This window comes from Bos taurus, chromosome 6 (assembly GCF_002263795.3).
Source record: "Bos taurus isolate L1 Dominette 01449 registration number 42190680 breed Hereford chromosome 6, ARS-UCD2.0, whole genome shotgun sequence".
Classification (NCBI taxonomy): Eukaryota; Metazoa; Chordata; class Mammalia; order Artiodactyla; family Bovidae; genus Bos; species Bos taurus.
This window is the reverse complement of record NC_037333.1, coordinates 77,443,948-77,470,111: the sequence shown is the minus strand read 5'-3', so window position 1 is coordinate 77,470,111 and position 26,164 is coordinate 77,443,948. Positions and strand designations below refer to the sequence as shown.

Below are 26,164 nucleotides of genomic sequence, written 5' to 3'. Positions count from 1 at the left end.
ATGAATTCTTTACAGATATGCAAAAATAGAAAATATAAACTCCTTTTTGAAGACTTGAGTCCAAACTACAGGTCAAACTAAAGCCAGAGATTATGGTTTCAGTGAACAGTCTTTGAGAAAGGTAAGAAAATCAGATATTTCATCACATGTATCTGAGAAGGCAGAGCTCTAAACTAATTTGTTGGCTTCCATAAACAGGAAAATGTTTTTAAAACATTAATTTGAAGACGTATGTACTCAGCTTCACTATCTAATCTTTTTATCCAACCATCTATTTATCATTGTATCTACCTTTCTGTCCACCTGCCCATCGATTTGTCCACTCACTTACCAGTTTCTCCTTCTTTCTCTGCCCCTACACTTCCCCATTGCTGCTGAGGTAAATTTTCCTTTTTGTATTTTGCTTTTCCTTTCTACACAAATTTGGCTTTTTATTAAATCTCATGACTATGAAAGTATTATGGCCAGCATTTAACAAACTTCTTCTGACTTTAAAGGCTTACATTTTCTCTAGTGAAATGTAATCTACTCTATAATACCACTCAAAATTCAATCTATCATTTCACCCATATGAAGTGGCCTGACTTCATTTGTGAATCACAAAACGATCAAAATTCTGTGCTTGGTTCTTCCCTCTTTGCCTGACTGCAGGAAGAAAAAACACAACTCATTTCTTAAGAAAAATGATAATGTTTGCTTTTTCCAACCAAAGTGAGCATCGTGATCCATTTATTTATTCATATTTGCAGCCTATAATGGTACCACAAACTTGGGTAGGGGAAACTGAATATACTGTTCAAATGAGAGAATCACTCCCTCTTTATTTTTCCCCATCTATACTGTTATTGGGGGTAAACAGTGTTCCTCTACTTTAAAAATTCTCAGAACCACAGTGAGTGGAGGAGGGGAGGAATAGATCAGATACCTATTTCACTTTAAGTTTTTCAACATGACATAAAACATAAAATGGGGAGGTCAGAGCAGAGGAAAGAGGATGGAGCAAGAGAAAGGAAGGAGGGAAGAGAGAGGCAGTGAAGAGAGGAAGAGAAGGATGGGAAAGGGAGGAGGGGTGAGAGAAGTAAAGAAAAACTGAACTCTGCTGGATACTTTCCATTTCTTAAGTCAGAGAAGACCACTTTCCATCCTCCTCCATCCTTTTCTCTGTCTTAAGAAATGGACTTACATGATATGTTTAAGACAACATCTCTCCCTTTGGCTTTTGTTTGGGTTTGGCTAGTGGGGAGGCTTGGAGAAGGCAATGGCAACTCACTCCAGTACTCTTGCCTGAAAAATCCCATGGGCAGAGGAGCCTGGTAGGCTGCAGTCCATGGGGTCGGGAAGAATCGGACACGACTGAGCGACTTCACTTTCACTTTTCACTTTCATGCATTGGAGAAGGCAATGGCAACCCACTCCAGTGTTCCTGCCTGGAGAATCCCAGGGATGGGGGAGTCTGGTGGGCTGCCGTCTATGGGGTTGCACAGAGTCGGACACTCTGTTACCAATTTTCCACCATTCCTTTGATCTGGCAACCATAGGCCTGGGGTTGGGGAAAGCTCTATCTGTGTTCCTAGCATTGGAATTCCTCTTAATCCCTTGTAGTTCACCTTTGTTCCCTCAATACCACTGTAAACAAATTTTCTGCCCAGGTTCCATCTGTTTGCTGTTGGGACTTGGGTACTGAGGGAGGAAATGAGTAAAAGGATGAATTCTGTGGAAGATGTTTTGGGAAGGAGGGAGAGAAAACAGAGAAAAATCACTATGGGAAGTGCATGCAGATTCTCTCTCAGAGGTTTACAACATCAATATTTAAATATGTTGGAGTTTTGTGGTAGCCTGTTCAACTACCATTATGTTTAATGAATGGGATAAATAGTTGGAGGTATAATGGATACACCAAGGAAAAGAGTGGAGACAAGTGAAGAGAGACTAGCTAAGTGGGTATGGGATATAAAGGCCATCATGATCTATTCACTGTGTAGCTGGTATTGTTGCTAAGCATGACATCTTGTTAAAGGTAGACCCAGTTAAATACCAGCTCCAACGCTGACCTGGCAATAAGCACATAAGTCGATTTGCAGGGATTAAACGTTTGACAGTTCTACAAATTTATAAGTAATCTAGCTAAGGCATTATAAATTTCAACTATCTAAACTATATAATCTTAATATATTTTTACAGATGCTATAGGAGTATACAGAAACCTTCCAAAAGAATGGAACATATCTGTTATAAAATAAAAACATTCCATCCCTAAATCAAATGGGCAACAACTGTCTGGTCTTTGCAAGGAACTGTGTCTTTTGTCATAAGATTAGAAGGTCTGCAGAGGAAAGGAAAGAATTAAGCAATGTTATCAGTTAAAGTCACCGGTAATTTCTGCAATGAAATACGCCAACCATATTCAAGAATTATCATGAACACACAGCTTTCTAGGTGAATTATTGCTGAATTAATGTTAACCCCCAGGCTAAGTATGTAGGGAATATTTTTTAAAAGTTGCTAATGTAAGGTGATATGCTACTGATCTTTTAATCTGATCACATCCAGTAAGTTATTTGCCCTGGGGTCTGAGCTACATTGTAATAAAATCAAAGAACATAAAAACTGTGGCAGGAACAGTACTGAAATTGGAGAAGCATCATTATGAATAGCAACAAGTATGGAGATGCATATGTAAGAGGGTAACTGGAGTCAATATAACCACTGGTCTTCCATGATTTAGGGTAAATAGATAGTTACGGCTCATCTGCTAAATGATCTACTGGGTAGATATTTATGGATTATTATACAGTATATTATTGAGGATAAGCCTGGTTAAAAACAAATAGAGAAAAGAGCAAATGGCACAGACAGGCTTTTAGTGAGGCCATCACTTGTAATATTTCTCAGGAAAAATCTCTTTCAAAAATTCCTCAGCATAGCTAATGTGCTATAGAAGGACTCTCCATTTTAGGAGTGCATAAATCTGCACAAATTGCTATAATAAGGATTCATCCCATAGCCCTTTTGGCATAAATGCACATCTGGTCTCTGTTTGTAATGAAATCAATTCAAAGCTCCACAGTGCATTAATAATAAAAATGTTCAACATATTGCAACCAAATAAGCCCTGCAAATTTGAGTCTGCAAGATTCTGTCACACATGTGTATACTTTTAACACTGATAAATGAATAGGTTACAGAACATTTATCAAATGGATTAAGATTCCAAAGGTAGATTTTTTTTTTCTTTTGGTAATTATTATTTCCACAGGAAAATCCATATGTATGAATACTAGAAGCTTTTGCTTGTTTGATTTATAATACCTCTTGGACTTTTATATCTGTAGTTCACAATACAATAAAATTTGTATTAATAATAAAACTATTATAAGCCATAATGCCAGTTTAGGGGAAATACACAGATTTGCCCTTTATGAACAAAAAAATTCTAGAATTAGCTCACAGCATATTAGAACTGTCATTACATCTTGAGTTAAAATAAAATGGGAGAATTTTTCCACATTAATTAAAACAAATATTGACTATTTTGTTTTTAGCTGTTATATTCAACAACCGAGGATCTAGAACTGGCAAAGCCTTCCTTGACAGTCACATGGTTTACCTTCTGTGTTATATGGTTGACCCAAGGAGAAGAACAGTTGCTAAGGTCTGGTCCCTGGGGGTCCCAGATTCCATCAGGAGCCAGGCAGAGATAAGTTGATACTCCTAAAATAATGAGAGAAATAGGTCTGCTTCAAATATTCAAACAATCTTCATTATAATGACTTTATGTCCATGATATTTTTACATATGAGCAAAAGATAAGATTGTGATCATTGAACTGAGGTAATGACTATTAAAGTACCATTTACAGTACCTGGCAAGCAAAGCAACTATCATTAGAAAATCATAACACAACAAACACTCAGTATTTTTAAAGCATTTACGGACAACTACACCAGGTACAGGGAATAATTTCATGAATTAAATGAATAAGCCTCCATGGGGCTTATTGCTTGAGTTTTCAGATGTAAGGTAGCAGCTGAGTCATAAAGGAATCACTCTGCAAGGTGGGTAAGGGCATTCCAGGCAAAGGAAAAATATGCTGTCTTTGGGAATCAAGTGTTTTGAATTGAGGTCTGCTGGGTAGGGGAGTTGTATTTAATGGAGTTGGAAAGGCTGGCAGAGCCAGATCGTAAACGCCCTTGTCTGTCATCTGTGGGTGTTGGAAAATCAATGAAGGCCATTAAGCAGAGGAGACAAATGGGCTGATTTAGGTTTTAGAAAGATATCTGTGGCAGCAGGATGGAGGATGAATTTCGGGGAGTGATGCGGGGCTATGAGGAAGCTATCACAATAATTCAAGTGAGAAAAGACTGTGTGGGCCTGAACACAGGATCAGCACAGGGGACAGACAAAGGGTAAAAGTAAGACCACAGCATAACACAGTCACCTGGGAGGGAGGGTTTCAGGTTTTCTTTAAATCTTTCTTCATTTTCACAGAAATATAACGACATATTTCTGTAGGTCTTTACAGTTTGCTAACTGCTTTCAAAGAAAAAGTACTTCACTAAGCTCTACAACAAACATCTGAAGAAGTTGGTGCTATTATTATTTCTCTTTTAGAGATAAAGGAATTGAGTCTAAAATTAGGGAGACAGTTCTAGAGAAATTAAAAATGTTTTCTGATTCCAATACCATAGAAAACAATGGGACTAAACACTGTGCACCTTCATAACGGGAAGAACGATTTCAGAATAATTTTAAACACTTTGCTGAAAAAAATTAAATGTGCACTTTTATAGAAATCAATATGCATCTTCTGATCTTCCCATCACTTCATATACCATGGAATTCAAAAGTACACGTCCACATTGAAACTTTGTTAAGACAAACCTGTTGAAGTAATCAAATCAATAAAACCCAGAGACAGAGTCCTAACAATGTTAGTCTAATGACATCTATTGCCTATTTGTTTTATTTACATATTTTATGGAATAATTCAAATTTTATGCAGGGTATCAAGTATTAATTTTATGATGATTTATATGTAACAATAAGAAATCAAACTATTTCTGAGTTTGGGATATTATGAATTGTTAAGCGTGAAAAAAGCAGGGGGCGGGGATGTGGTGGTGGAGGGCAAAGAGCTATCCAATTCTTGACTGTTCCCTACAGAAAACGATGCAGGATTGATGTCTCCAGTGGTTGCTGGGTAAGAGGAGGTTGGCTCCTCCCAGCATCATCCCTGACAACAAAGAGCCTCTGATTATTAAGGCCGGCTATGAGGACTGGTAATAAAAGATAGTTAAATCTTTTCTCTTGTTAAATGATATGTAGTTCCAATGATTATCTAATATAGAAGCCCTCGGCCTAGTTTTGTGTAATATATATTTGATGGTAACAAGCATGAGAACTAGTGCCCACCAACCCAGCGATTTAACTCTGAGCTTTTGTGTAGAAGAGCTGGCTCTTCGGAACTTGTGCTGTGCCGTGTGTAGTTGCTCAGTTGTCCAACTCTTTGTGACCCCATGGACTGCAACCTCCCAGGCTCCTCTGTCCATGGGATTCTCCAGGCAAGACTACTGGAATGGGTTGTCCTGCCCTCCTCCAGGGGATCTTCCCAACCCAGGGACTGAACCCAGGTCTCTCCGATTGCAGGTGGATTCTTTACCATCTGAGCCACCAGGGAAGTCCCTTTGGAGCTTAACTGAAACTTGACCTAGAAACTGCACGGCATGGGTGAGAACTACTGGTCTCATAAATATTACCAGCAGATTCTCACCTGTGACTTCTTTAGGGTGCATTCTCAAACTCTGGCAATATTTTGCTTTCAATTGTAATTCGGCTGAATCCAGAATGTAATCAAATGTTAAAATATGTCATGACAAAAAACAAACAAACAAACCCCAAACCACACCGACAACAAATAAACAAGAAAATGCTAGGAAAGCAAGCCAAACTAGCAATACACCTTTAGCTTAGTTTTGCAGGACAAACTTACCTATAGTTCCTGCAGGGCATGGCTGCTTCGCCATCTGTCCTTGACGCGTCTTAAACCACATGATTTCACGAGCTTCCACAGCCTCACAGCTCTCTTCCAGAGCTGGGATTTGGGGCGATGCTGATGGAACGTGTGTGGTAATGTCATTAAGCACCTCGATAGCTGGAGATGGGGTGCTGGTACTCCGGTTTCTTCTTCCTGACACTGAGGGGGTGGTACTCCTGCCTGGGCTCCAGGTTGTGGTCCGAAGGGTGGTACTGGTGGTGGTACTTCCCGTGCCAAGAGGTCCTGTGGTAGAGATTTCTGAAATAAAATCCAGAAGAAAACACCTGCATTGCTGGTTCACAGTAGGACCTAAAGACATCCTAATATGTCAGAAGTCTTCTTTATTTGACGATTCAAGGAGCTTTAAACATGGGAAAGATAAACCAATGTCAAAATTTGAGAGTGCCACTTGAGTATCAAAACAAGTCATTTGACTAATGTTAAATGTAGTCTTGTCTGTGGTTCTCTTCGACTTCAATTATAGAAAACAAAGTTACAGTGCAATTCAACTCTTCAGTAAGCTTTAAGAAGCTTCAGGACTTTTCAACAATTAGGGGATTAAATATTTTAAAGCCCTCTCTGTACCATTTTCAAACTCAGTATAGATAGGGAGGGAGCTATATACTGAAAACAGTATTCTTTCCACATTAACTGTAACATGAGTTTCTAAACTGTTGCAAATAGAGGAGAGACCAAAAAAAAAAAAAAAAAAAAATCAGAAATTTAAGTGCTTACAAACTAAAAAGTAAAAGAGCAATTCTGAATCTCCTTAACACAAATTGGAGTAGCTTGGTGATTTTACTCTGATGCTGTTAAAAACTGACCCATTGTATCAGAACTTTCAAGCTTGATATTTGTTGTTCAGTCACTAAGTCGTGCCTACTTTTTGAGACCCCATGGACGGCAGCGTGCTATTCTTCCCTGTCATTCACTATCTCCATAAGTAGTTTCCTATTGGTGTGTTCATAAATTATTTACTAACTAGATTTTTTTAATTGGCATTTTCCCAATGTACTCCAAAATCCAAATGAAAGTGGTTATTCCCAATGTACTCCAAAATCCAAATGAAAGTGGTTAGGCTATTTGACGAAATATTAAGTGAAAAGTGAAAGTGTTAGTTGCTCAATCACGTCCAACTCTTTGTGACCCCATGGACTGTATCCCGTCAGGCTCCACTCTGCACTGCATTCTCCAGGCAAGAATACTGGAGTGGGTAGCCATTCCTTTCTCCAGAGGATCTTCCCACCAAGGGATTGAACTCAGGTCTCCTGCATTGCAGGCAGGTGCTTTATCATCTGAGCTAACAGTGAAGCCTAGATATTAACAGGTTATTAAATCTATAATGTATACAAAGGAATGTCCTAATAATATTATAGAAATAACCACTGCAGAGAATCATCTTTCTGGTATAATACAGTCAGATTCCCATCATAGGAATACAAGCATATACCAGCCCTCCACATACATACACTGCTTTTCTAACTGTAAGGTTAGAAACTACTCAGCCTCACTTACAGGCAACAAACAGTAGGGGCACTGGCTCCAGTCAGATTCAAAGTATCTCAGGATTAAGAAACTGTAGAGAGTCCTGTGATGAACCTTCTGTTTGCCATTCATGGTCTGCTTTACTGTGCCATCAACTAGACTCTGCCAATCCAGCAGAGTTGCCAAATCCATCACAGTGCATTTGGGGTATAAAACAGGACAGAGGTGCTATTTGCTATTTTGTTTTCTTGCTTATTTTTCTGTTTCCTCTCTTCCTCCTTTTTCTCTTGTGTCTCCTCTCTCTATGGGAATGGTAATGTTCATAACTACATTTACTCAAAGTTCATACAAGAAAGCAGAGTATTCTCTTTTCCCTTCTTTTGCCTTATACACATATACTTAAATTGTCAGGTCTGGCTGATTCTGTCTCATTAAAAAACTTTTTTTTCTTCCCAGTCATCATTACCTACGCTCAGCCTATCATCATCAGTGAATGAAAACAGCAGTCTTTTAACATTTTACTAATAAAAGCAAAAAATGTGAACAGTAGTATTTCACTAGCTACTTTTGCAAAATACAAATTCAGGATTTATAAAGTAAAATTATTGACCCAGCATTTAATTCAATTCAAATATAAAATTTAGCAACATATTTTAAAATACTAAGTGAAACTGAATTCTTAAAATAATCAACAGTAAAAATGATTTTAATATATGTTTTTTGCATATAAAATTATCTGGATGTTTCAAAAAGAAAACATAAAATTAAGAAAATTTAATAATAAAAACTTGAAGTTTAAAAATTATGTATTGATATTAATTAATGTTAAAATTAAGTGATATAATTTTATTAATATTAAGCAATAGGTTTAAAAATGTGTGTCAGTGGTGTCATTGCTGGGATGTTAACACATTTTCTGTGCAAATTTTTCCAGCTGATGGAAAAAGTTCTTTTTTGACTTCTTACTGCTTGATGGAGTAGTAAGGCAATAGTTAAAAATCAATTTCAAGTTATCTTTTCTGATTCCAATTTCAATAATGCCATCTCTCATTTGGACTTTTGAAGGAGCCGTTTTGAATAACAAATTTTTGAAAGGAACTGTAAATCTTCTCATTGATAGTGAGCTACAGTTTTTGTTTCAAGCAAAGCATTTTGAGTTCTTTGTCTTCTAGTTCAGTCATTGATTTTCAACCGTCCTCCTTTTCTTCTTGAGAATTATGTAGGTACTAACGAATGCTTTCTGAATAAATACATCCTTCTTCAGTTAGATATTTTAATTAACATACAACGCTCTGAGAGAAGAGATTTGTTTGCAATCATGTTTGCTCTGATAAAGATGCTGCACCATTACATGTGCATCACATGTGTGGTGAGAAGATTCTTCAGCTTACTGTGTCAATTACATGGTTAATGCACAAGGAGTAATGACATTATCACAAGATTTTGCTTGCTATAATTCCAGACTTGCCAAATTTGAATGTATTTGTCTTTTAGCATTGATTTAATATGATCATTATGCTTTATTTAAATGATCCAGATTTCAGATTTTTAGCGACTACAGTATCCTACCAAACTATATTTAGCAATAGCATCACATAATGAAAATCAATGTTCTTTATTTTTCTTTAAAATTTCACTATCCAAACCATTCTCTACCTTTTGCCAGGGGCATTCTTAGGGTATACACTGGAATAGGTGACTCACCAGATTAAAATCCTTGAATGTTTTCCATCTGCCTTCCAAACAAAGGCTGATCGCTTTTTCTTCATGCCTATAGCCCTTAGGAGTTTCTTCCTTCAGCTCATGTACAATGTTTTTTCATCTTTACTTCTTCTCTTAAACCATAGGAAATCACCAGTAGTTTCCCAGCTGTCCTGTTCTTTTGGCCCCAGGGTCTTTGCATATGCTACAGTATTCCTACCCTCATTTCCATCTGATAATTCCTATGTATTCTGTGGAGTTTGGATTGGATACAATCTCCATCAAGAGACCTTTTCAAATTTAACATGACAGGATTATGTGTTACAATGTGTTATGAAAAAATTATTTTCTCAACTTTTAGCCTTGTGTCTAAGAGTTAATAAGCTCCCAGCCAATGTAGATGACCATCAGGGATAGGTCAAGGAAGCAGGGGAGGGCCCCACTGTAAAACTTCACAATAGATAGGAATGGATAAATGGGGAAAACAGCAAGCAGGGCATCTAAGAATATCTACAGTTGATAGGCTGGAAAATATATTTTATCAATGCATTTTACTCTCCATTAAGAAAATTCTTATCTCAGAACAATCATATTTAAATTGAATTATTTTTGTGAAGCATTAACACTGATAAAAATTATATTTTTATGTTTAATTTGTTATGAAGTACATTGTAAGGACTTCATTTAGTTTAATACAGAAATACTAATGTTAAGGATCAGTATAGAACTTTTTCCCTCAGAGCTGTGCTTCAGAGAGATGTCTACAAGCAGGGTCATATCTTTCTGTTTGACTTTAAGCAGAATAAAAGTCTATTTCCAAAGCTGTCTCTGATCCTTCATCCCTTCCCTTCCATTTACTGCCATGTAAGACTTCACAAGGGCTCTGCTCAATGCCAGCTTTTGGAAGAGTAAGTACAACTAGTGATATATACATGTTGTGGCCAGCACCCAAGAAACAACCTTTTATTGGTAGATGCTGTGGGGAAAGATCTACATTTATTAAAGAGTGTTACCAACACACTTGGCAAAGTAAATGACAGAGAACAACAGATTAATAAACATTTACTATCAGTCATGGTATTGCTGGAGAAGGGACTGGAAACCCACTCCAGTATTCTTGCCTGGAGAATCCCATGGACAGAGGAGCCTTGTGGGCTACAGTCCATGAGGTTGCAAAGTGTTGGACACGCATGACTGAAGTGACTTAGCACAGGACATGATATTGTTATTTATTCCTCAACACAACTGAGAATTATTGATTGCTTACCACGTGCTGTTCTAAACACTGGGATACTGATATGAACAACAAAAACAACAAAAAGTAAAAACTCCTGCCCTCAAAGAGCTCATATTTTAGTATGATAAACAGGACAGAAATTAGAATATATAGCATATTAAATATTTAAAAGTGCTAATGACAAGTAGAAAAGAAAAACAGGGGAAAATAATCAGAAGTGTTAGAAGAGGGAATTGCAATTTTTAATAGGGTGTCAGGTTTTGCTTGGCTGTTAAGGTGACAAGGAAGACCTGAAGGAAGTGGAAGACTGAGAGATGTGAATAACGGGGGAGCTTTCCAGGTAGAGGGAAAAGCATCTGCAAAAGTCTCTATGCAGTGAGATGGCCAGTGTGGCTGGAGCAACATGAGGGAAAACCAGTATGAGATGAGAGCACAGAGGTGTTGAGGGACTGAGCATATAGGACTTTACAGGTATGGGGAGGACTTCAATATTCACTCTGTCTGGTGTGGGAAGCCACAGTAAGTTCTGAGCAGAGGAAAGATATGATCTGACTTAGGTTCAGTTCAGTTGTTGTGTTCAAGAGTAAATGAAATGGAAGTAGGGAGAACAAGTTCCTATGTGACCATATATTTGAGGGTTCAGTGGTGATGAAGATGACTGGAATACTATGGGTCACATGCATACAGACGAGAACATGGGGCTGTAAGAGAGGTGATGGCTTTTGAGTATGGATACTATGCTCCTCATTGGTACATACTAGGTCTTCAATAATGTTGGTGGAATTGAGTCAATGCCTGAGTCTTTATTTTAACAAAAGAAGAGTTAGTCCTTCTCAAGTAAACTCTTCTTCAGCTTCATCTCGAATACTATTATTTACTTAAAATTGAAACGACCACATAGACATATTAACTTCAAACAGTATGAACGTATTTCTGAGAATTCCTGAGTTATAATCAGCAGAATTATGTTGATTTTCTCATTACAGTAAAATTTCCAGAAGTTTTGATTTATGAGAATATTAAGTACATTTTGTTGGTTACAAAACTATGCACACACAAAAACTGGGGGAATAAATTCAACTGAATTGAATTTACTGATTTCTCATCAAGCAGCAAAACATTCAGAGTGTAATGCTGCTGAATTGGTATTAGGATTTAGAATAATTCCTTACTTACAGCCTCAATATTGTATTTTATTTCCCTAGTTTTGACATCATTGTTACTGAATGATGTAACATCAGTAACATCCAGTTACTGAAGTTATCACCTAATATTTGCAGTGACATATGTTTTATTATTAACTTGTGAATTGTAGTTTACCTATGAAGACAAAGTGGTTCCAAAATATATGGGTTATACATGATTTATTTATAAGTATGAAGTTAAATTCAGGAAAAAGAAAATTATTCTGTTTCTGGAAATGAAACACTCAAAGTGAATAGGGAAGAAGAGCTCATAATTTAAGCTCCAGTTTTTTTTTTTTTTTTAAGAATGTAATTTTAGAAACTTTGATCTATTGCAGATGCTTAAAGTAATATATATGTTGTCATCCCTGTTATATATGCACAAGTTCCTAAGAAACTGATAAAATGTAAGGCCTTTGTTCAAGGTGGCTGAAGTTCTCAGCTATTTGTTTTGCTGTTTATGTCTAGAGTCTGGAAAAAAGAAGGTCATTAGATTGTATTCTAAGCACTTTCTTAAAAGCAACAATTAAACAAACTCAAGTATTTTTTTTTTTTTTAACCAAAGAACCTAACAGTGACACAAATGGGAGATCCAACTCATTGCTGGAATAGGAATACAAGATTGAATATGACATGGCCCCTCTCCTCAAGGAGTTTATAGGGTAGGGTAATCAGGCTTATTGTACTATGAGTTGTAGACAGTCAAATCTTGGCTCTTCACTGTGCCTATCATCTCTCTAACACTGATAAGACCACTAAACATTTCATTTTCCTCAGGTAATTAAAATTATAAAAAAGAAAGAGAGCTGCATAATCGTCATATAAATGATACTTAATTTCAAGTAAAAACATAAACATTCTTCTAAGTCACTTAATAATCAGCATATAGATTACAGACTTGATAAAGTAATTCATCCTTCCAAAACCACATTTAAACTCTTCAACTCTATAGCTTATTGAATGCAAGGAAATTTGATATTCTACTCTCTTTTCCATACAAATATACTATCTGACATATATTAAATACTCAGTAATTCATGATGAGTGCATAATATAATAATTATCTATGCTTTATTTTGAAAGTATGTTCAGATATATGTATATATGTAACTGTATCTCATTACATTAAGGTTTCAATAAAGTTGTATTAAATAATTTAATTGTTCATTCCAGATTAAATTTTGTATGATTTAATTTACAGGAGTTTCAAACTTTTACTTCCATAATATTAAGCCATAAGATTAGTATCAGAAAATACAGACCTAGACTCTTGAGAAACTTACATATTTATATAGATACTGGTAATTCCATTAATTTCCTCTAAAATAAAGGAAGGGGTAGAAATTGTCTTTATTGTTGTTCAGTTGCTAAATCGTGTCTGAGTCTTTGCGACCCCATGGACTCCACTATTCTTGCCATAAGAACCCCATGAACAGGAACAGCATGAAAAGGCAAAAAGATATGACACCAGAAGTTAAGCCCCCCAGGTCAGAATGTGTCCAAATACGCTACTGAGGAAGAGTGGAGGGCAGTGAAAATGACACTCAGTTGTGGATGTGGGACTCCCTGGTGGCTCAGATGATAAAGAGTCTACCTACAATGTGGGATACCCGGGTTCGATCCTTGGGCTGGGAAGATCCCCTGGAGAAGGAAATGGCAACACACTCCAGTACTCTTGTCTGGAAAATCCCCCGGACGGAGGAGCCTAGTAGGTTACAGTCCATGGGGTCGCAACAAGTTGGACACGACTGAGCGACTTCACTAATAACTGATAATGTGGATGTGTCTGGTGGTGAAAGTAAAGTCTGATGCTATAAAGAATAATACTGCATAGAAATTGTCTATCTTGAGAGAATTAAGTGTTTGAATGATTAGGCCAAGGTATTTTCTGTTTTATATTCAAGAAAAAAATTCAGGACATTTATCTCTAAGGCAAATGTTTTGACTAGTCCTCATGTTGGGAACTTAGTAATTTCTCCTCACTCAAATATATACCAAATAGTTTATTTTCTTTTTACTATCATGCCAACCATGCCTACTGAACACATTCCAGATAGTATAATAAAAACCTCCCCAGTTTGCTTTCTCCTGGTGATTTTTCTTTCAATAAGATGGAGTCATGCATTTCACAGGTAGTAATAAATGGATCAGAGAAGCAAATTGTTAGGAAAAAATTACAATTTGGAATAATAATTTTGAGGTTTCTCTACTAAAATATATGGATATACATATATATATATACACACACACACATATGCATAAACATACACACAAATACATGCATATGCACATCTCACATATATTTTAAATTGCTAGGGAAACAAGCAAATAAAATGGATACTGATTATACTGAGTTTTTTTTTTTTAACTCCAAAAGAATTATGTTCATTTTCAGAGGCCTATGAAGAGAACCCAAAGGCTTCATAAAACAGTATATTAAAAAATTTAAAGACACTGAGGTGTACTGGAAAGAACATTCATTTTAACTTCAAATATTGGATAATCATCTACTAGCTGTGTGGATTTGGTCAATTAATTCTCCAGAAAGCAAAAATTAAAGCTTTAAAGATGTGGATTCCTATATTCACTTGAATATAGGACATACAATATATTACATGTTATAATGTGTTCAAATTATTAAAAATAATACAGACTTACAATAGATATTCAGCAACAATCCCGGTAGATCATCTGGTAAAGAGTCTGCCTGCAATGCTGGAGACCCTGGTGTGATGCCTGGGTCATGAAGACTCCCTGGAGAAAGTATAGGCTACCCACTAAAGTATTCTTGGGCTTCCTTGGTGGCTCAGATGGTAAAGAATCTGCCTGCAATGTGGGAGACCTGGGTTCAGTCCCTGAGTTGGGAAGATTCCCTGGAGGAAGGCATGGCAACCCACTCCTGAATTTTTGCCTGGAGAATCCCCATGGACAAAGGAACCTGGTTGGTTCCAGTCCATGGGGTTGCAAAGAGTTGGACACAACTAGCGACTAAGCGCACACATAACGTAACATTATTATAATCAAATTCAGGTTATCCTAACATGCCACTGACTCTGTTTCAGGAAAGTTATAAACAGCCACCTAATTTAGAAGGTTGAACTATTTCCTGAATTTATATAACAAGAACTGAAATTAGACCAGCCTGAAGTATAGTCATAAAGTTTATCTTTTTCACCTCAAGCTCTGAAGGACATTTAAAACCCCACTAGTAATCTACTACCTAGTTTATCCAAACCAGCTTTAGAAAAGATATAGGATATTGTTACTTGCACTCCAATGGGAAATATATATATATTTTTTAAGTAAGAATAATTTAAATAAGGAGAAAATATTTCTTCAAAATTATTTGTCTGCTCTGTGGTATTTCAGAACATGAAATTTGGGAGCATACAGGGTATAACAAATCATTTTATCCCAATAAAGTTAAATTCAATAATTAGCTTTAAAAGTAAAATCGGAGGGATTTTAGTTTCAAAGTGGAGAGAAAAAGGAAATCAATATTTTAAATCAATATTCAAATATATGATATGAATAAGATCAAACTACTGTAAAATCAAAATTACAGATGGCCCACATAATTTAGGAGTCCACAAATCATAATAAAATTCAATCAGTAGCTTGATCTCTTAGAAGCACAGCCTGGTCTTTATATAGGAGAGTGCCAAAATTTTGTAACACTCTGCAGGCATGTTTTAGACACCTGATAGCCCAAAAGCCCCATTAAAGACAGGCTCTTGCTGTTTTGCCCAACAATGATTCTCAGTGCCTGCAACAGCCTGGGACACAGAGAGGCTGTTCAATTAGTATTTGTTCAATAAAAGCACTCTAGCATCAACTGCTTTGATTCATTACAAAATCTTAACATTGGGACTCGCAAATGTGATTGTCATTGAGCCTAGAGGACATTGCCTTTCTTGTTCTTTACTATCATTCCATTCTAACCTAAGCCTATTCTATTATGATAGCCTTTTAGAACTCTTTTTTATTTTGAAATAAGCATAGACTCATAGGAAGTTGCAAAAAATAGTACAAAGAGTCCCTTCCTTTATCTTCCCTCCAATGGTGAATCCTTATGTAACCACAGTATAATGTCAAAGCCAGGAAATGGGCATTGGTACAGAACTGTTTAATTTTCACTGTTCTTCACCTGCACTCATTTATGCACATCTGCATATAGTTCAGCATGATTGTATCTCATGTAGACATGTTTGTCTACACCTGAATGATACAGGAATGTTCTATCTGTATTCATACCTATACACTCCCCTCTCATCCCTATTTCCTAGCAACCTCTTAACTATTCTGCATCTTTATACTTTCAACCTTTCAAGAATGATATGTAAGTAGAATCATAAGCATGAAACTTTTGAGACTACTTTTTTTCTTTATTTTTTTTAAATTTTATTTTATTTTTAAACTTTACGTAATTGTATTAGTTTTGCCAAATATCAAAATGAATCCGCCACAGGTATACATGTATTCCCCATCAGGTCCACCCAGGTAGTTGCAGTTATCAATAGTTAAGTCATCACGAAAATACCTGCAATCTTTCACCTTTTACCTGAGTGATTTCTGAAAAATGCAAATATAATGTTGTTGCCTTTAAAAGCTCCCAACTGATATTATTATAAATTTGACATGCTTAAACATGATTTTAAAAGGCCTCTAATCCTCATCCTGCCTACTTCTTAAGCATCACTGAAGCCACCCTGCCCTTGTTCTCTCCCTTCTAATAATCCTGGATTTACTTCCTGTCCCAAAAAGGCTCCCTGTCAACTTCAGTGATCCAAATGTTTCTTTCTGGAACATACTCTTCTCAGTCTTAACTATTTTTTCCCTTTCATATCCCACTTCATTTCGCTAAATCCCTAATCATAATGATAGCTGTGATTTGTAATGATTGCAATCAGAAAAGGAGGAAGAGTGAAAGAAATGATCATTTTTAGATGACTCATAATTGTATTCAGTGTATGTTTATTATTTTAGGACATTAATTTAGACTGAGAGTTCAAGATTTCATTCATCTCAGAGTGTTTTTTTTTTTTTAACACCACCAGTTAGGAAGAACCACATGAAAGGACGTTTGCATATGAGTACCAGCTGTTGCACTTTCTAGCTTTGAAACTTTGGGCAAACCTCTAAACCAGGAAAAGTATTCGTTCCCTTTTTTAAAAAATGGGTAAGATAGACTTACGAATGAGAATGAAATATTGCACACCTAGTACCCAGTTCCTGTTAGATAATAGGTGCTTAATAAACATTTTGTGTATGTGTGAAATCCATGTAAGATATGCAAATGGCTCAAATGTCCAATGAAGTTATTTGAAAGAAACAGAAAATTCTATTTGACTATATAATTTTCATGTCCCCAAAATTACGCATTATGAGTATATTTTCTATAAAATAGAAACTCTGAATTCTATGAATGTGAAAAATATACTTGATATCTATCAAAATGCAATTTTATCAGTCATCACATATGTATTAAGTACCATAGAATATGTCTTTTATAGTATAGCTAATAGATCAAACAGTAAACAGAAAGAACTATAGTTATTTGTGGAGCTTCCCTGGTGGCTCAGCAGTAAAGAATCTGCCTGCGAACCCAGGAGACCTGGGTTCCGTCCCTGAGTCGGGAAGAGCCCCTGTAGATACCTTGTTATATACCAGTAGATAACAAAAGTTCTAACTGTTGTCACAGTTGTATGTGATTTAGAATTTAAAATTTAAGGTATGATTTGGTTCCACAACTTTATTGAGAACAAGAATTCCCAACAGTGATACTACTGACACTTTGGTGTGTGTGTGGGTTTGTGTGTGTGTCTTAGGGAGTGGGGTTTGTCCTGTGCATGTTAGGGTTTTAACAACATCCTTGGACTTGGACTTCATGCACTAGATGCCAGTAGTACTCACTGCTCTTAGTTGTGACCATCAAACATAACTTCCAGTTCAGTTCAGTCGCTCAGTCGGGTCCGACTCTTTGCAACCCCATGAACTGCAGCACACCAGGCCTCCCCGTCCATCACCAATTCCCGGAGTTCACTCAAACTCACGTCCATCTAGTCGGTGATGCCATCCAGCCATCTCATCCTCTGTCATCCCCTTCTCCTCCTGCCCTCAATCCCTCTTAGCTTCAGAGTCTTTTTTTAGAGACAGCCAAATAACCTTTTTGGCAAAATCACCTCCATTTGAGAACCATTGATTTGCAGGAATTTCTTCATTTACCTCTTACCTATACTTATTCAATGAGAGGGCTACTGCATGCTGATAATGGTTTTAGAATATTTTAAACATATATTAATCTAAACATGAAATGGCTGGATGGTTGCTTTTCAATTTGTGAAATGAGTCAAAGTCTGTAAATAAAGGAAATTGGATGGCTTTCAAAAATACAGATTATGCTTTTCAATTTCTAGTGATTCCATGCTTCTAAAACACATTTCCATAAATCACACATTAATATCTAAAAAATGGCTGTATTTTGCTTTTTTACTTAAGGAGAATAGACATAACAGCATACTAGGAAATTAATGAAAAACACAAAACACAAAGCATCTCAATTGCATGCTTGAATTGGATCAAGGGCGGGGAAAATTGGTGAGAGAAAGAAAAACCGTGGTAGTTTCATGTTTTCTGATTTCAGTGATCACACTGCACAGAATAAACTCTGTGAGACTCTTGTTGACTATATTAGATCTGCCTTCCAAAGATGTTCAAATGCCTTTAGTGTCCAGTTACTTTCTGAGCAAGAAATCTGAGAATGAAACTTCTGGCGTCAATGCCACTGCATTTGATGACCACAAATTATCAGCTTTCACATAAACATATATCATAGAAGTCTTCTCAAGTTAAACATTTAAGGAATAAATTATGAAAAACAAAAAAGTCCGCTACATGAAACTAGTTTATATCTTCCCCTTCTCATTTATTATACAGTTGGATTCACATCATTAACATGCAAATCATACTGCACTACAGTGCATTTTAAACAAAGAACTGAAAGCCGGGCTTGTAATTTCCTTATGGCTTGATAAATAGATTTTTGCCTTAAGAGAACAAAATAAACTCTAGTCACATTATGTTCACATTTTAGGCCTAAACATTTTAATCTAAAGAAAAATTTTACACTTTTCTCATCCTGCCTGTGAACATATTTTAAGTTACTCTGATTTTAGTGTGAAAAATCTAAATACTGTTATCAAAGTAAATGGTAACATTTATATTATTTATATTATCACTTATTATCCTACATATTTAATCAGAAACTTAACAAAAACATAAATCAATCTGTCATATATGGCACTGACCTAATAAAAGATTGACATTTCATGTCAACTTGTATGTAATAAAAGACACAGAATGTGAAAGTAATTTTGAAAGGTTCTCTGCTGTACCTTGTATTAAAAGAAGTTCATTTATATTTCTTTTTCGGAATATGGCATATATTCAGACAAATAAATGTCATCAAAAACATACAATGGCAACATTTTGATTAAGTGACATTTCCCATAGAGAGGAAAAAGTATATAAATTCACCTTTATCATGAAAGCAAAAATCCATTACCTCTTATCAATTACTCTAAATGCATTTGGTAAAACTTTAACATAAGGGTTATTCAGATAACTTTAAAAAATAAACAAATGATACCATTCTTTCTCACTGGAACACTTTCATATAGCAAAATAAAATATTTGCTTATATTTTACTATAAACATTGGTCGAATCTACTAGTTTAAATGTGTTGCTTAAACGACTCTCTGTACTATTAATGCAAAATTAAGTTGCATTTTACTGTTCCTACTTGAAAGTATATACACACTATTTGATCTTAGACTCCACCAGATCCTCCTTAAAATCAACTTCACTTAAATTACTCGGTAATGCTTTTTTGGGGGGAAAAAAAAACAACAAAAAACCTTACTGTCATTTGGAAGGCAATGCTAGTAACTCCAAATACAACTTCTTAGAAGTATTGCAGGGAGTCAAAATAAGATCTATCTGACTCCTATACTTAATCAGGTTGAATCTGCTCATGTTTTATTAACTACCTTTCTCATTTCTTGCTTTGATTTCACCTGGCTGAATACCTTCTCACACACTTAACCTTTTTCTCCTCCTGCCTCTCTTCCCCTCATAATGGTCTTCTTCCTCTTCAATTTTAAAATTTAATTCTTTAACTTACTATCAGGTGCTGATATGATGATCTCAAAAAATTTTGCCTTTAGATGTAAGTTTCTGGTTTCTGTTTGGTTTAATCTAACTAGTAATAATGCAAATATTCCTTAGCATATCTGTTAAGAAGCAGATATGAGCTAATATCAAAATCCCTTTTTTATGATGTTTAACCTAAGAAACAGAATTTGAAGGCCAAGTACACAAGAATTTTTCATGTTGTAATGAAAAACAAAATTCTGTAAGGAAGTCAATACATTTCTGATAGTCTGTACATAATCTCTACTGTGCCTGTAGTTGCTGCTGCTGCTGCTGCTAAGTCGCTTCAGTCGTGTCCAACTCTGTGTGACCCCAGAGACGGCAGCCCACCAGGCTCCGCCATCCCTGGGATTCTCCAGGCAAGAACACTGGAGTGGGTTGCCATTTCCTTCTCCAGTGCAGGAAAGTGAAAAGTGAAAGTTAAGTCGCTCAGTCGTGTCTGACTCTTTGCGACTCCATGGACTGCAGCCTACCAGGCTCCTCCATCCATGGGATTTTCCAGGCAAGAGTACTGGTGCGGTACCATTGCCTTCTCTGGCCTGTAGTTGATTCTCAGGGAAAACAGTTGAATGCCATGAGCTTCATAAGAACAGAGGAGGTTTTTACTTTGTTTGTTTGTTTTTTTTTTTTTGTCCTGTTTAATATTGTTATTCAACAAGCATGTGGAAGATTGATCTATGTGACACTACCTTTAATCCCTAAAATAGAATTACAACAGACACAAGAAAATAGTTTTCCTTCAAAAGAGGACTTGAGGGTGTGCTCAGGGGAGACATGCATTTTAGTTAATGCCAGGAAGTAAAAGGAGTCTTCAATGAAAAGACTTGCTGAACAGGGAGTTCCTTAATTATAAGGTTTCAGAAGTTATACTGGAAAGCTTGGAGGTATTTGGAAATCCGCGTGTTTTCCAGACTTACTATAGACACGAAAGAAATGAATGAGGTAGCTTTAGGCCAGTACCAATAGAATCTGAATTCCTCCTGCCACAGAGAACATATATGCTGAGGACAGGCTAACTAGCTCCAGAGCAGACAAATCTGTCATTAAATTGCAGACAGCCCTAAGGAAGTTCTCTGCACTCCTGGCCTGGCAATTTGTACAAGTGATATGAACCTGAGGAATATACTACAGTGAGAACCGTGAGATATGCCACCATCAAGTGTGATCAAGTTACTGAAGGGTTGTCATTGTTTCTCTCTCATTTAAAGCTAATGAGAAAGGATTCACAGGTGCTTAATATGTATGCCCCAGAGTTTGTTGACAAAGCAGAGAAAAGAGACCAAGATGCACAGAGAACTGGTTATAGCTCTACTCTCAAGATGACAGCAAGGCTGCATAAGTTCTCAAGGACCAGGGAAGGGTGCAGCCTGGAAGCCCAAGATGACTTTTTGGAGGTGAAAAATGGTATTAGTAGAAGAGGTGTATAAAAGAATTTCCAGGGGCATAAGGAGGAATCATGAATGGTCATCCAGCTGGAAGAGTGTGCATCATTTGTTTTCACATGGAACACAAATATTTATCAGTGGGACCTTTCAGCTTTCAGATATCTGCCCAAGACAGATTCATTTTATGTATCTTCCTAAGGAGAAACTATCGGCTGCCCAATCTGAATCTATCACATAAGATGATCCCTATGCCTCAGCTGTCCTCTCTTCCTCACCTGTGATGCTAAACCATTGGGAGCTAGAGGCAGTCTGTCCCACAGAAGACAAGGAAAATGTTCAGTGGAAAAACAGAGAGGAAGCAGGCTAGGCACCCAGTTCACACAGCAAGCTTCCTATAGCATCGAGGAGAGGGAAAGTTGGGAAGAAATTTTACTGTGAATGAACTTTGGAAATTTTGCTATCATATGGAACTGTAAATGGAAATTGAAACTTCAAAAATCAGATTATTCTTTGGGCTGAAATGATGATTGTGGGGCAAAGGGGGCTCTAAAGGCAGGAAAGAAATATGGTAGGATTAGAACAAAAGGTGTTTTATGATTAGACTCAGAACCTTTAGTTAATGTGTGAATACAGACTATGACAAAAAGAAATGTTAATAATAGTATATTGGGCAATCTTTCTCTATATGAAATTTCTTTCAAATAGCTAAAATGTATTAGAAGGCTTACTATTTATTTTCATTAAGAAAAAAAAAAAAGAGATTTTCTTCAAATATGGTCAAAGAGTTCACTGAGTACCAATGGGATGATGGTGTCCTCTAGAGGACACTCATCAATATTTAGAGATTTTTGGTTGTAACAACCAAGAGGGATGGCATCCGGTGGGTAGAGGGCAGAGATGCTGTTCAACATCCCACAATACACAAGACAGCACCCTACACAAAGAATCATCCTGCCCCAGATGTCAAGATGCCAAATGGGCACCTGCCAGAAGTGTGGAAGGTGAGGAATTTCGCAGTAGGTAATAGGGAGAAGGAACAGATATAAGCATTTTTGGATTTTTGCTAGCAAACAAAGAATGTGCGTGTGTTTCAGGGATAGTTGATAATCTGTTAACTGAAGTGGAAAAGTGTCAGACTGGTTACAAAAACTATCCTAAATTAGCAGGACTAATAAAAATTAATTCTCACTTTGCTTTCTGTGTTGAATATTTATTGTTTTTGCTTTCCTGACTTTCACTTCTGCTTGGAAAAGCATCTCAATTTTGCTTTGTAGAACTATATAGCTTGTGTATATAAACTTGTGAAATGCCACTCAAGATGCCCTGACCCTCTCTGGTCTGAGTCAAGCTAGGTCAGTTAGACTTCCTGGGAATCTACATCCTGAGTGAAATCATACAGGATACAACAGTATGCTGTGCTAAGTCACTTCAGTGGTGTCCAACTCTTTGCGACCCTATGGATGGTAGCCTGTCAGGCTCCTCTGTTCACGGGCTTCTCCAGGCAAGAGTGCTGGAGTCGGCTGCCATGTCCTTCTCCAGGTATTTTCCCTACCCAGGGACCAAACCCCCATTTCTTATGTCCCCTGCATTGGCAGGCAGGCTCTTTACCACAAACACCATCTGGGAAGCCCAGGATACAGGACAGCTAGATGAAGGCCCTGAAGAAACCAATACATTTAATTCTGTTTTTTTTTTTTTTTTTTTAAGCCCTCGTGAATGGTTCAAGTTTCTTATCTAAAATACTCATTTTATTCTAGACTAAAATTTTATTTCATAGTTTACGCTTAGTTTAAGCCAACCTCATTCAGTGAGATATAAATAATTAAGTGGATTACAAACATTCATATATAAGTAATACTCTCTACATTTTCTCCAAACAGGCTAAAAATCACTAGGTTCTGCATCATTATTAAGATATTTGGGTCTTTCTGGATCAAAGTACGTATCATGTGATAGTGTATGTCCATCAAAGAAAATAACCTCAAAATACAGTTAAATGAAACATTATATACTATGCTTCTAATGACTGCATTTTAGTTCAACAGTTTCACAGCTTTACCAGTTTTTCTAACCTGTTCTTTGAATGTGTCTTTGGGGCACTATTCACAGAACTCTATATATTCAGTAAATGTAACATTTTTCCCCTCAGTCAGTTTAACACCAGATTCAAAAGAATCTTGCTTGAAAATTCCATTATTTACTCCAGTTTCTGCTAGTGACCTTGGCTTTATTTGTTGCCACAGTAGCATAAAGTTATTCTACCACAAACAAAAGGAAATAGTAGATCAAAATTCTGATCTTCTAAAGCCAGCATTACTATAGTTTCTGCATGTGATTTAGGCAGTAAGTAACTGTCGTAATATCACAATAACATCTAAAAGCTTGGTTTTCTGGTGAGCTCAGTTTAACTTAAATATCTGATACTCTGGGGTTTTGAAATGTTCAAATCAAATGCAAGATCAGGAAGAAGCAAGGTTTTATGCTGGACTTGCTAATATTTACTGAGGCTCCTAAAAGGCCTTTTGCACTGAGAGGAAAACTAGTTAGTTGGCTTTCCTATTCTGATCAAGGACTTGAATTCAGCAGGGAAATTTTTATTGGTTTAGAGAACCTATTTTTAAAGATCAGTTCCCAACATTTCATGCTAATTTCATAAATTCAAATGAATATCTGAGAATCATTTATGAGAAAACTGGTCTGAAGAGAAAGTCTAAATGGATTTTTAGTTTCTAAATCTGAAAAAAATGTTATTGGCATATAGGTAATTTACGGTATTGTATTGTGTCCAGTTAAGTGCTCATTCATATCCGACTCTTTGTGACCCCATGGACTGCAGCACGCCAGGCCTCCCTGTCCATCACCAACACCCAGAATTTACTCAAACACTTGTCCATTGAGTCAGTGATGCCATCCAATCATCTCATCCTCTGTCATCCCCTTCTCCTGCCTTCAAACTTTCCCAGCAACAGGGTCTTTTCAAATGAGTCAGTTCTTCACATCAGGTGGCCAAAATATTGGAGTTTCAGCTTCAACATCAGTCCTTCCAATGAATATTCAAGACTGATTTCCTTTAGGATGGACTGGTTGGATCTCCTTGCAGTCCAAGGGACTCACAAGAGTCTTCTCCAACACCACAGTTCAAAAGCATCAATTCCTTGGCTCTCAGCTTTCTTTATAGTCCAACTCTCATATGACTACTGGAAAAACCATAGCCTTGATTAGATGGACCTTTGTTGGTAAAGTAATGTCTCTGCTTTTTAATATGCTGTCTATGTTGGTCATAACTTTCCTTCCAAGGAGTAAGCGTCTTTCAATTTCATGGCTGCAATCACCATCTGCAGTGATTTTGGAGCCCAAAAAAATAGTCTGTCACTGTTTCCATTGTTTCCACATCTATTTGTCATGAAGTGATGGGACCGGATGCCATGATTTTTGTTTTCTGAATGTTGAGCTTTAAGCCAAATTTTTCACTCTCCCCTTTCACTTTCATCAAGAGGCTTTTAGTTCTTCTTCACTTTCTGCCATAAGGGTGGTGTCATCTGTATATCTGAGGTTATTGATATTTCTCCCAGCAATCTTGATTCCAGCTTGTGTTTCCTCCAGCCCAGAGTTTCTCATGATGTACTCTGCATACAAGTTAAATGAGCAGGGTGACAACATATAGCCTTGACGTATTCCTTCCCCAATTTGGAACTAGTCTGTTGTTCTATGTCTAGTTCTAACTGTTGCTTCCTGAACTGCATACAGATTTCTCAAGTGACAGGTCAAGTGGTCTGGTATTCCCATCTCTTTAAGAATTTTCCACAGTTTATTATGATCCACACAGTCAAAGGCTTTGGCATAATCAATAAAGCAGAAATAGATGATTTTCTAGAACTCTCTTGCTTTTTTAATGATCCAGCAGATGGCAATTTGATCTCTGCTTCCTCTGCCTTTTCTAAAACCAGATTGAACATCTGGAAGTTCATGGTTCATGTACTGTTGAAGCTTAGCTTGGGAATTTTGAGCATTAATTTCTAGCATGTGAGATGAGTGCAATTGTGCGGTAGTTTGAGCATTCTTTGGCATTGCCTTTCTTTGGGATTGGAAGGAAAACTGACCTTTTCCAGTCCTGTGGCCACTGCTGAGTTTTCCAAATTTGCTGGCATACTGAGTGCAGCACTTTTACAGCATCACCTTTTAGGATTTGAAATAGTTCAACTGGAATTCCATCACCCCCACTAGCTTTGTTTGTAGTAATGCTTCCTAAGACCCACTTGACTTCACATTCTAGGATGTCAGGCTCTAGGTGAGTGATCATAGCATCATGATTATCTGGGTCATGAAGATCTTTTTTGTATAGTTCTTTTGTGTATTGTGTTTGTTTCTGCTAAACAGCAAAATGAATCAGTTATATATACATCCACTCTTTTTTAGATTCTTTTCCCATATTGGTGATAACAGAGAATTAGATATAGTTCCCTGTGCTGTAAGTAAGTTCTCATTAGTCATCTGTTTTTTATACAGTAGTATGCATATGTCAATCCCAATCTCCCAGTTTATACCTAACCTCATTACCCTCTGGTAACTGTAAGTTTATTTTCTACATCCATAACTCTAGTTTTGTTTTATAGAAAAGTTCACTGGTACCTTTTCTTTAGAATTTTAACTCAGGAATTTAATGTCTTAGATAACCTACAAAGATACAGCTTATTTCTATAAAGGCTTAGTGTCCACCATCTTTCACTTATATACATTGAGACTATTTTCAAGGTTTGATGACACTGTAACTACTAGTAGTATAAAATATGTGCCAGAAGAGTCTATTTAAAACCATTTTCCTTTTTGCTCTCTTGCAAAGCTAGACATTCAGAATAATCAATGCTGACTAAACCTTCATATGGATAATTGAAATATAGCATTTCATTCTGAACACCTGTTAGAGCA

The 26,164-nt window shown here is 36.6% G+C and overlaps 1 protein-coding gene across 17 annotated transcripts in view; it reads right to left on the bottom strand.

Annotated features, from left to right (window-relative positions):
• ADGRL3 (adhesion G protein-coupled receptor L3) overlaps positions 1–26,164 on the bottom strand; it is a 936,136-nt gene that overhangs the window by 182,335 nt on the left and 727,637 nt on the right. For 11 of the 17 annotated variants that reach the window (XM_059887348.1, XM_059887344.1, XM_059887332.1 and 8 more), the window contains 2 exon segments: positions 5,990–6,292; positions 3,608–3,711 (listed from right to left, as the gene is read on the bottom strand). In XM_059887348.1, the coding sequence (XP_059743331.1) occupies positions 3,608–3,711; positions 5,990–6,292 (407 nt within the window). 17 annotated transcript variants of the gene reach the window in all.